Genomic DNA, 12242 nt, shown 5'->3' with positions numbered 1-12242 from the left:
TTTTGTCTATATTATAGCATATAATAATTATAATCGTGTAATTAAAAAAAGCCAAAAATAATAGAAAATGATCAAAAATAACAAAATAATGATGTAATTAAAATTAGTGAACTACATAATTAACATTTTTTAAGTAATTAATTATTAATCATTAAAAAGGTGGTAATATCGGTATTTAATCATTAAACGGTTATCCAAAAAACACGGTTTAATTAATAATCATTACGAATATGAATCATTATTTAACAGGTCTGGTATAATTGAATACGTACTCGCTTAAATGGTTTACAATATACCCAAATAAAAGTTATAATATTTTGTGTACTTTATTGTATTAAACTGTCGAAGTCAAATAAAACAAGGCATGAATAAATCGTTCTTGACTTGGTACAAGTCTGGCCAATTTCGAACAAGTCGATTGCAGTCAGTAAATTCTAATTGAAAACTAGTATTTTACCTAACTAGTTTGGGGTTTCGCTGCAGGGTTGTTCTTATATACATATTAGCTACTTGATCAGGTATTTCACAGTTCTGTATCACACTGTTTGCTCCAGGTATGAATATCTTCGCGCTTGAAGTGAATAACTGACCAGGAGCACAAAATCAGTATCAAACTATTATGCGAACGCTAAAGACGTTGGCCTGGAAGTAAAAAAAATCTGTAAAAGTGCAAAGTAATATTTCACTGATAAAAGTGGCGATAATATACATATCTGAAGGTGCTAATTAATAGTGAATACTCATAGCGGAGTAGTTAAACATAGGTACATTATGTCAAAGTTGGCTATCATTCTAGTCTTATTCAGCACCACCACGTTGGTGTGGCATCAGACTGAGGCGAAACCGTTTTTATTTTTGCCGCCGAAATTCTTCGTCTTAACGACAAGAGGTATGTGTGTAAGTAAGGATACATAAAATATTGATTTCGAGAAAGGGGAAAACAAATCTAATATGTACATAAGACTGCATCACTGCCCATACAAAAAACATCTTTACTGTTTTTCCCTTGGTATTATAAAATCTATTATATTTTAAGACTTGCACCAAAATATTTCGGAAAATAGTGAGATTCACGTGAGCTGGACCGATTCGCAAATACCTCCAAAAATTTAGTTTTTTATATATAAAAATATTTTTGGAAAAAATAACCTCAAGTGACAAAACAGTTTAAGCTTAAAAAATTCGCATAAAAACATTTAAAAAAAAAATTTTTACGGAATCGTAATAAAGAGGTTTTTGTTGCTGTTATTGAACTTTTCGGAAAAATTGGTTTAAGAAAAACTTGAATAACTCAGTCAAAACTTTACCGATTTAGACTTGTGAAGTATTATTGGAAAGCTACTTTCTCACGCTTTTTATTTCTTTGCAAATAGACTCATTCAAAGTATGAAAGAGAAAGGTAGGACGTGAGAAAAATAAAAATAGTGAGAAAATACCTTTCCGTTTTACTTCACTTTAAAAGTCTAAGTCAGTATAGTTTTGGCCTAGTTCAAACTTTTCTTAAACCAATTTTAGAAAAAAAAAAAAACAAATATCACATTATTACGATTCCGTCGAAAAAAAAGTTTAATATTTTCATGCAGATTTTTTAAGTTGTTTAAACCGTTTCGTCATCTGAGAGGATTGTTTTAAAAAAAATTCTTTAAGAAACTATTTTTGTTCATAAAATATTCCATTTTTGCAGGTATTTTCAAACCGGTCCAGCTCACGTAAATCCTAATATTTTTCCGAAATATTTTTGTGAACGTATTTGAATATAATACATTTTGTAATTCAGATGGAAAACCCGCAATTTTTTTTGGTCTAATGTACATAGTAAAGATATTGATCGAAGTTGTGGAACAAGTATCAGAGGTCTACTGTACACAGAAGAAGTAAAGCAAAAAAGTTGCAGTTGTAGCGCAAAATTTGATGATTTTAATCCCCAAAAGGAATACAAATGCTAGCAACCCTGGAAGTTCTTCTAGATATTACCCCTCTTCATAATCATATGCAAATCCAGGAGAAAAGGATACCGACATCAGGGCAGAAGAATTTCTTACAAGGCAATTATGGCTAAGATAGTAAAAAAAGTCTTTCGAAAGACAAATGAAACACAGAGAGCCAGATAGTTCAAAAGACTTTTGTTATTCTAGCACAAAAGTCTTAGAAAAAAGCTATCTCCTTCACCACTCGGGATGCAAATTTATTTTGAGAGAAAGTACTTGCATATCATTTAGCTCGCGTCGCACAGTGGGGCAATAAAGGTTGCTGTGGACAGGTCAATTTTGAAAGCCCAAATAATAACCGATTCCTAGTTTCTTTTTTTTTAATAAAATATGATTAAATTTCGCATCGATCTATCCATGGCGATTTAAAAAAAAAAAATCTGGTTTTTTATTTATTTATGTTGAAAAATGTAAAACAATACTTGAAATTAATTTCAAATATCTGCAATTATGCAACTTAGTACAGAGATATATGTGTAATGTCAACGCCAAACTCATCGAAAAACATGGGAGTTATTGAAAAAAGGGGCCGTGGCACCTCCCATACAAACTGAATTTCTCACACCACATACACATTCTAATGTAAGAAATTCAGTTTGTATGGCAGATGCCAACGAACGATAAATTCACATAAAATGATGCAAAAAATATAAAAGGGGAAATCTTCATTTATAAAAATTTCTTAAATCAGTTTGCAGCTCCCAAAAAAATGCTCGTGTATTTATTTCTTCAAGGAAATTTATAGCACAAGCTAAGAACTTTTTCAAGCAACAGAAATAAAGAAAAATATTTCTTGCGATTTTTCTTGAGGGCTGAAAATAGCTCTTATGGTTGAATCATGTACATATGGATGCTACCGTCCAGCAAATTGCAGTTATGATATAACTCAACAGATTTTCCCTAGCCAAAATTTTGTAAGGTTCTTAGGTCCCACTTGAGAAAAAAAAAGTTTTCTAAACATCGGGAAGTGAAGGCCCTTTAAAACAAACTAGCTTACATATACATAATACATACATTCCTACATTCCTACATTAAGTGATTGTATTTTTAAAATTTCTCCGTATTTTTAATTTCACTTTCAGCACCATCAACAGATAGCAGCGCGTCTGCTACTTCTTACTCCTCTTCCTCCGCTTCGTTAGAAACTGGTGGTCTCTTTCAGCTAAAAACCGACATCATAAGTCGTAAACTGAGTTTAATCAGTAGTCTGCTCTCCGGCTTTGGTGGCAGCATCGGTGGCAGTTTCGGATTGGGCTTCAAATTCAACTCGGTCGGCGGTACTCGCAATCCCACAACAACAACAACCACAACAGAACCGAATGTTATCTTTACACCAGATGTAACCACAAAATCGCCAGCAATTACCACTAAAGCTCCGATTGCAACTACAAAAACCTCCGTTATCACTGAGAAAGCTCCAGATAGTAGCACAACAGCTGAGACAATTCTGACAACAGACACTACTGCTGTTAACCTCCAGTCAATAGCAGACGCTAAAGCTCCTACGATCAGTGCAACAACAACGGGTGACCTCGAAATCGAAGTCTCCACCACAGAGAGGCCGAAGGACGATAGCGCTGGCGCTGTAGGCGCTAATTTTGGCAGCAGCACGTTTGAAGTGCTCAGCGTTGGCGGCAAGGAAGATATTCAAAATGCAGAGACAGTGACAGATGCCGTGGTCAGTGTGGGTGTTGATGCAGCATTGGGATCTGTGGGTGGTGTAGTACCCGTAGGTGCTGGTGTTGGTGGATACGGCTATGAAACAACGCCGCCGGATACAGATAATGAAATTTTGAATAGCAATGTAAGCAGAATGTACTTGCCGCCACTATGAGTATTTAAGAGTAGTTTTAGAAGTGATCTAAACTGGAGGCAATCGCAGCAATGTATTTAGATGAGAATAAATGTCTTTGAAAATTATAATACATACGTAATATACAATTTTTGCACTTACGGATTTGCATATGTTTGCTAATGTGATACACGCAGATAAACACATATGTACTAAGTACTTATATATTTTATTTTATATTCCGAATAAAGAACGCCAATTAAATTAATAAATATTTGGGTTTGTATTATAAAAGAATTCATATAAGTAATCTTAATTAAAACAAAACAGGCAGAATGGCGATGCCAACAAGTAGAAATGCAGCTTAGAACCTGAATAATTATAAAGTATGCGACTTTAGGCAAATCTCGTATTTTCTTTTTGAAAGACATGAATTATTTGTCTATTATGTAAGACATTTATAAGTACATATGTATGTATACATATATGTACATATGTATGCGTACAAAAATCATCAGTGGGCCTTTGAAAAAGCTTGTTTCCTTGAATTAGCTTAAATAATTTCATAAATTTATGCATCAGAATGGTAGGTTGGGAAGGCATCTTAATAAATAAAATACATTTACCTGCTGGCAAAATAGGTAAGCATTTTACGAGGTAAACCATATTTTGTTTTAGTTTTCGGTACCAAAATTGTCATCATGACCAATGTCATGTACTAGTAAGGTACAAAATGAACACCTGCGACGACGCATTACATTGTCAGTTCCAAAATAACGTGGAGCCGAAAGCGGCCCAGAAGTATGCCCGATTCTTAAGGCAGCCACGTCTTTGTTAAAGTAAGGGAGATCCGTCAGTGAAGTGGTAACGACCGCCGGCTGAAGTGTAAGTTGCTGGTAAGATATTACATATGTACGTATTTATATAAATATATACAGCCACGTCTTTGTTAAAGTAAGGGAGATCCGTCAGTGAAGTGGTAACGACCGCCGGCTGAAGTGTAAGTTTCTGGTAAGATATTATATATGTACGTATTTATATAAATATATACATTAGAGTTGTTCAAAAAAAAAATTGCCGAGATAGGGTTTGGGCCACCTTCCAAACTTTTTTCTCTTGCCGAAAGAGGTGCTGGCCCTAAACTTTACGTTTCTAAGTATAAATTTAAAGGATGCTTATGTAATGCTCATATTTGTCTCTAGAAGTATTGTGTACATATATTAATCAAATATTGGTTAAGTAACCTAAGAATATTTCAAATATAAATTACCTAAAGAATATCACAAGCTTCAGTTGTCATGGCGACAGTAGCTTTTTATAAAAATCACCAATATTTTTGCCAGTTTCACAGCGATCCAGTAGCGCATTTCAAGGTCATTGAGCACCCTGTATTGGTTGCAGTAGAAAACTGAAAGTTTGTATAGATGTTACAAATATTAAAAGGAAAAAAACGAAAGGGGTGCCGCGTTTTCTAGAGTGAAATATTTTTTTTCCCAAGCAAAAATTGGACCACTCTAATGTACATAATTAAGCTGAATCTCTATTGGCATGGACTTAATTTATTAAGCTAACTAATTTAGCGAAAGCACTTGCTAATTTGAATAAAAACGAGTTGAGTTAAAATATGTACTTGTGTATTTCACACACCGTAGTACATGACTATTAAATAAATTTAACGAAACTGCTATCGATTATTTTATAACCTTTAGCACCAATAACTGACCAACTGCAATATAACTGTACCAAAAATAATGAGTGTATACAGGAGCTTGAAATGCTAACAGCGCTCTTACACGATTTGTATTTGCTTATGTAAATGCAACTTTTCTGATACGTTCTAATACATATATGGTAAATACGAGTAGTTACAAAAAAGTAGCATTAACATGTGCAAATACATATCGTGTAAGAGCGTTGTAAGGGAAAATTCGATCAGCAAGTTTCAGATCAGTTTCTATAAGAACAATCAGGGCTACGTAGTGGCCGATGTCTAAAGCAGAGGTTCCCAAACTTTTTCTACTAGTAGACCACTTGAAAAATCGTTAAATGTAGTCCCGTAGTTGGTAACTTTCGCTGCACTTCACATTTTCACATATTTTTTTTATTTTTTACTTAATTTAATTCATTCAAATGAATAACAATTCTTACTGACTATGACAGAGCTTTTTAAAAAAAATCTTGAAGAGATTATAAAGTAAAGTATGGATTAGGTTTTCGTTGAAGATTATCCATTTACCTCAGTGACAGTGATAGAAGTTTATCTTTGCACTCCACCCTACATTTTGGAGATACTTTTTAACCCGCCGTGTTTCGCGACGTCTTAAACAAGTTTTCAATGAAAAAAGTATTAAAAAAATTACATATGTAGTTCCTCTATACATTCTACTTTATCCCTTTTTAAAAAAAATTAAATAAAAAAAAAATATGTATGCAAACCGAAGCCACAAAGCATCCATAAATCAATACGTATGTACGTAAATATGTAGGTATGTATGCCCATTATTCGACCATTATTAATACCGTTTGACGATAGTATTTACAGTCAATTAAAACGACGAAACGACGCTTAATTAAATAAATCATCTGTTACCAAACTGTTTTAAATGTTATTCCTACTTTTATGACTAGTCAAGGTCAAAGCACCATTCATCAACATAAACATACTAATTTACAATTTTACTCAAATTATCAACCCTTTTAGTTTTACTTAAGTTGTTAAAAGTTCAAAACCAAATTAGCTTTAAAAACAGTCTTTACAAAGTTTAGTCAAGCATTTAACAACCAGCAAAAATAATACGGTAGCTACAATAACTCATTTTATAAATATTTTCCACACTCATTCACACCGCGGATGGTGTTTAGGATTGTGAAGTACATACAGGTGATGTTGATTAATTAAGTAACTGGTATACATAAATCGATTATATGCGACAATTCAAATTATAAAAGATATATAAATAAATGGATATGCACTCGTATCAGTGTGACCAGATGATCACAAAAAGCGAAGCTAAATTCGTTTTTAAAAACACCATGAAAATTAAAGTTAAAATAAGTCAGTATATTCATTCCTTAAAAGCGCGATAGGTTCCGCAAACCCGACTTTCTGAAAATAACGGTAACATAACCACAATATGTGCAAAAGTAAGTTGTAAGTTACATCTAAAGTTCTGAGGCTATGGCATGAAAGTAAATGCTAAATCTCGGCTGGTCACACTGACTTTTCAATAAAATTGTTCATAGAAAATTATTATATCACGCCACCTCTCCACAATAGATAGATACATAGATATAAATAGAGTAAATACTGCGTCAGTAAGTCTGTTGTACCCTCAGCTCATCGCACACACCAAATCTAGCCCTGAAGCCTCTATATGTTTTAGAAGAGATCCCAGCGATAGGGAATGTAGGTGCTCTTCTATTGGCCTTAAACATATGTGGTATGCACCACTCCCTTCTCCGTGAAAAGGTGTCACACTTCTGCGGAAGGTGCAATGTTGTCTTCAGCGCAGCCATAAATCTGACATAATAATTTTTAGCTTCTCTTTGGGGAGGTTTATAAGTTTCCTCTCAGTGTTGCCAGATGATCCACGTAGCGATAGTGATCACCCTAAAGTCATTCCATTTCTCCCTTAAAAAACGCCTAAATATAGATATATAGAGTGCAAGGATCCAAGGTTCCTTGTTACTCGGGTATGTGACAGTATTGGGCGTTAATCAATTAATTTTCAAACAACTTTGTTGCAATTACTTTTTAATTGTTCTACGAAACAATTAAAAATGAAAATTAACCTAATTATACGAAAATAAACTAAAAGTTATAAAATATTTAGAAAATTCTACCTACATTAATATAAAGAGAAAGCTTTATTAGACCATTATAAGAAATTATAACCTGTTGATTCGTCTTAGAACAAAACATAAATAAAATGTAATATTTGAAAAACTGCCTAAGAAAATCTCTGATAATATTTTATCACTAATTTTCTTCCAATGACTCAGGATAACACTAAATATGTAGATAACCACCTAAACGGAACACTGTTTCCTATATCTCTTTAGCACGAGTCTCGCCAATGTAGTTCCCTCAGTTTGGTATTTTCCTTTGTGGCGCTTCCCTTTATGTGTTAGGTGCTATCACAAGGAAGGTTTCAGATCTTATCGGGGTCAAGCTATTATGGCCCATTGATCGGCTTCTTCATCTTCTTCGACTCGTTTGTGCTCTGGTACCCATATTAGTTGGTTACCATTGTTCTCAGCAAGGGCATTCAGCTTCCATTTGCACTCCATGGAGTGATCCAGATTTGATATCCAATGATTTAGAAGGCAAAAGTGCGTCTGAGTATCGTTTATAATAAGGATCCTTAGATGATTCCTACGAAGATTTGCGCACGGACTGATGGCAAAACTTCTGCTTGAAAGATGCTTGGGAAGGTTCCCAAGGAAACTGAAAGCTTCAGTCTAGGGCCATAAACGCCTGCTCCAATACACTCAGGGGTCTTAGAGCGGATATGTGTAAACCACGTCAAGCTATTAGTCTAGGCGAGGGACTGCCTACCCGTTGCCAGAATAGTCCTGGATACCCAAGCCATCGCACATCCACAGGCTTTTCCCAATACACGTTTGCACACCATCAGCGGTCTCATAGATTTGAAGGTGGCCGCCTCTAAATAAGTTCTCCACAGGAGTTTGGAGTCCAGGATTAGATCCAGATATTTCACTTCTGCCGAACAGCTGCCGTGTTCGATGAGTTACTCCCACAAATGGACCTGAAGCTGCTACTGCTTGGCTTTTCTAATCCCATTACTATAATTTGATACGCTGGGATCAGTGACGAAGTTAGTTATGGCTTTCGGTATTTCAGTTGACGACGTCTGTACATAATAAGTACTAATACTTCATCGAAAAACACTTCTAAAGTACTCGCAATTTTTAAAGTTTTAAAATTTACTACGCACCCTCTCCGCGTAAAAAAAAAAAACAGACAAATAACTTCAGAATTTAATGAAATAAGTAATAACAACTCGCTGCATGCAACATAAAATACGCAGCAAAAAAAAATAAATAAATTTTGTATGCAATGCACGCACAGAGTTGTTGATGAGTTCATCATCAAATGCTCATGTACAGGAACGGATTTTTGCTTGCAGCAACAAACAATAAATAAAGAAAAAAATTGGCCAACAATGACTGTACGTTATAAAGGAATGCGTTACAAAACAAGAGCAAAAATAAGGGCTAAAAGCAACGGCAAAGCACTGTTGTTAAGCGAAGAAGTTTAAATGGCGATAAGATGATGCATAACAACATCAAGTTGAAATAATGTTATAGCAACAGTATGGTGAAGAATGAGAATGGGCAAGCATGTGATTATGCTGGATTGTAGTAAGACAAGTTTTGTGCCAGAAAAAATCCAAAAATACATATGTAGTAGTATACGTGGCTATTCCAGCGTAGAAAAGAAGCGACGAGATAATGGTCTGGCAGTGAACGCGGACAAAACTAAGGATCTTCTAGCAACACACAAGGTCCCATAGAAAAGGTCTGACAGGATACTGAAGATAAAGTGCCAAACTATATGATCTCTGTAGAGGCATGAATTTCGTCAAGGTGTCAAAAGGCCTTATTCACACTTGGTATGTTAAGCTGGCGTAACTTCGCAAAGGAGACAGGCAATTGGTGACTTTATCTCTTCTCAGCCAAGATCGTACTCCTGTGGTTGTCAACAGTTCGCTGAATAACTATATGTATGTATGGCCGTTCAAATATACTTTTACACACTAAGCCAAGCAAAGTCCACCGACAGCAAGAGCTGTGAGTCCTAAATCAATATGATAGCTATTTCAGAAATCACCACATTTCCTCATCAGACTTCTTCAGCGGGATTCGAACCAATGTTAATTGAGAACCACACAAAAGGCCAACGACGATAAAGTAAGGTTATTTTTAATTTTTTTATTACAAATTGTTAACCCTCCTCACGCCAAAAGGTCCCACGGTGCGATGTAAGTGTTGTTGTTTGTTAATCTACAGCAGTAAATTTAAGTCCCCGATATGTTGTCTTTGACGATAAAATCGGCACAAATTTACTGTCGCTAGCTCCCGGACTATCAGTGACGTCATTAGTTTTTTAATCGGTTATGTAGTTCAGAAGATATTACTATTTACAAAAAAAAATTAACTTTACCCTTTCATATCTTCTTTATTTTTTATATGCGCAAAATATTGGTATGGTTAGAATGAGCGTGAAAAGTTATATTGATTTGCATTTTTCGTTTTTGCATAGCTAAGCGGTCGATATTCCAGTTTTGGTTCCAGAAAATTACACATTAGTAAATATAAAAGGCATGTTTCTACGCATTGTTTAGTATTTCTATTAAAACACAAAATTTATTGCAAAGTTGGAATCCGGTTGCTGGTCAGTGCGGGATTCGGAATAATCGGTTTTGTCACTGTAATGAACGAACAAAACACGGCTGTACGAGTGATATCCGTCTTGTTTTAACATGAAGTCTCTGCCTTCAGCCTTGTTGTTAACAATTTCTGTAACTACATTTTTTCAGGGTTATCTCTAGATGCTACGACTCTTGTGATAACTCAATTTTCGATATTCCCGGTGGAGTTAGGGAAAATTTACTTTCCTTCTTTTGGTGAACGGTGGTGGGCTTTGACAAACGCTTTTTAGAGCAGTCAGTTTCAAGCCTGCATACAATCTAGGGCCAATGCGATCTTCACTGCAGCCCACCACGTGAATGGCGCCTCATCCGTTAAACACTTTGTCTGCTAAGCTTTACAGGGCCTTATGTCTACCGCCATTTTGTTCCGATATTTATCGTTTTACAGATTTAAAAAATGTGCCAAATCTGAAGGTTATGTGCCAGTCTACCGAACTAGAACAAATTTACCAAAAATGGTACTTTTCGTCTATAATGGCAACCCTGTCCATAAGCAGTAACTAAAAACAATATTTCTAAAAAAGCAATTTAAAATAATTACAAATGAATATTAATGCAGACCGTAGCGTGCTATAGTTGAAAAGAGAAACAAAAAATATTAAAACGCCTTTCTATACATAAATTACAACTCTCGCAAAGGAGTAAGATTGAACCAAGATTGAAGGCAACCAAATTAGTTGAAACACAGCAGCAGCAGCAGCAGCAGCAGAATTAACAACACGCTTTATTGACTTGCATAGCTGAGTAGCCGAAGAAGCTGCTTTACATTGTACGCATCACCAGAAAAATTTTAATCCAATTACTCAATAAATATTTTAAAGCTAATGAAGTTTGCACTTTTTTTTCTATCCAACTTATTCATTGTATACGTTGTGTCATGTCTTGCATTTTACAGTAATTTGTTCGTTTTCTTTTTTAAACACTTATACATGGTTTGGTTTTTGTTTTTGGTTTACTTAACGGCTAAATTGGACTCAGGAAGAAGTTGTACAGCGAGGGGGGAGGGGGCTTCTTAGTTAACTTTTCGTTGGGTTTTAATTATAATATTTGGTTGGGTAAATACTACCCTTGTCCTTCAGAGCCTAACATTTTAAATTTTTTGTAGTTAAAGTCAGGGCGTGAAATAAAGTTAGCATTTGTTTATTTCCATAAAACTGTATCAAGTTCGTTGATATGTAATTATGTACATCAGTTTAATCAACTCTTTTTCTCAAAAAAAAGTGTGAAGTTATTGAATTTGTGGTGAAAGTTTAATAGGGTACGTAGGTAAGCAATGCCGGCAAAGCTGTTCCGCACGGCGGCAATTATTTGTAAAAAATTTCACAAGTCCTTACAATTTCTGAAGAAAAAGAAGCTACTATCATTAAATTCAAATTAAGATTTGAATTAAATGGAAGAAATTTCTCGTTTCCCAAAATTACAGAGTACCTTTTTCCCGATCAACAAACAGTCTTTTTGGTTTTACAATGACACTATTGTCTGGAATTCATTTTTTTTTTTTTTGCATAAGTTCAAAAAAAATTTTAACTAAATGGTTCAAAATAAGCAAAAAATAAACCTGATAACTGCCGTCTCCACAGCATAAAATTTATTGCTGTCCAGCTGTCATTTTGGTCGCTAGATATAAGTTATATCAGTGGCAATATTTGTGTGGGCTTTTTATATCTTGATATAAGCATTTGTAAGATACCTTCGAAAACGTACTTTTGCCGGATTTAGTCGCTTAAAAAATTTAGAAAATAGGCTATTTTACATCCAAATACCGGGGCATAGCTAAGCTTTCTGCAATTCCTAAATTATTTGAAGCAATTATAACAAATCGGTTGACGCATTCTATCACTTCAAGCATTTCATACAGTCAACATGGATTTTGCAAGGGCAAATCAACTTCTACAAATTTACTTGAATTAACATCCTATATCTCAAAAGCATTTAGTGAGAGCAAAACTGTTGATGTTATATATACTGATTTCAGTAAAGCATTTGACAAAGTGTGCCACTCGTTGC

General features: G+C 34.7%; 1 protein-coding gene across 1 annotated transcript; it reads left to right on the top strand.

Moving 5' to 3' along the window:
* Nucleotides 1-590: 590 nt before the first annotated feature.
* Nucleotides 591-4052, top strand: LOC108373646 (cell wall integrity and stress response component 4-like). The gene is made up of 2 exons (XM_017629570.1): nucleotides 591-889; nucleotides 3071-4052. The coding sequence occupies exons 1-2, from the start codon at nucleotides 772-774 to the stop codon at nucleotides 3820-3822; spliced, it is 870 nt and encodes a 289-aa protein (XP_017485059.1). The 5' UTR covers nucleotides 591-771; the 3' UTR covers nucleotides 3823-4052.
* Nucleotides 4053-12242: the final 8190 nt, after the last annotated feature.

Source organism: Rhagoletis zephyria, unplaced genomic scaffold, assembly GCF_001687245.7.
Source record: "Rhagoletis zephyria isolate East Lansing unplaced genomic scaffold, Rhagoletis_zephyria_1.1 Rzeph_scaffold_06901, whole genome shotgun sequence".
Taxonomy (NCBI): domain Eukaryota; kingdom Metazoa; phylum Arthropoda; class Insecta; order Diptera; family Tephritidae; genus Rhagoletis; species Rhagoletis zephyria.
This window is presented reverse-complemented; position numbering and strand designations above follow the sequence as displayed.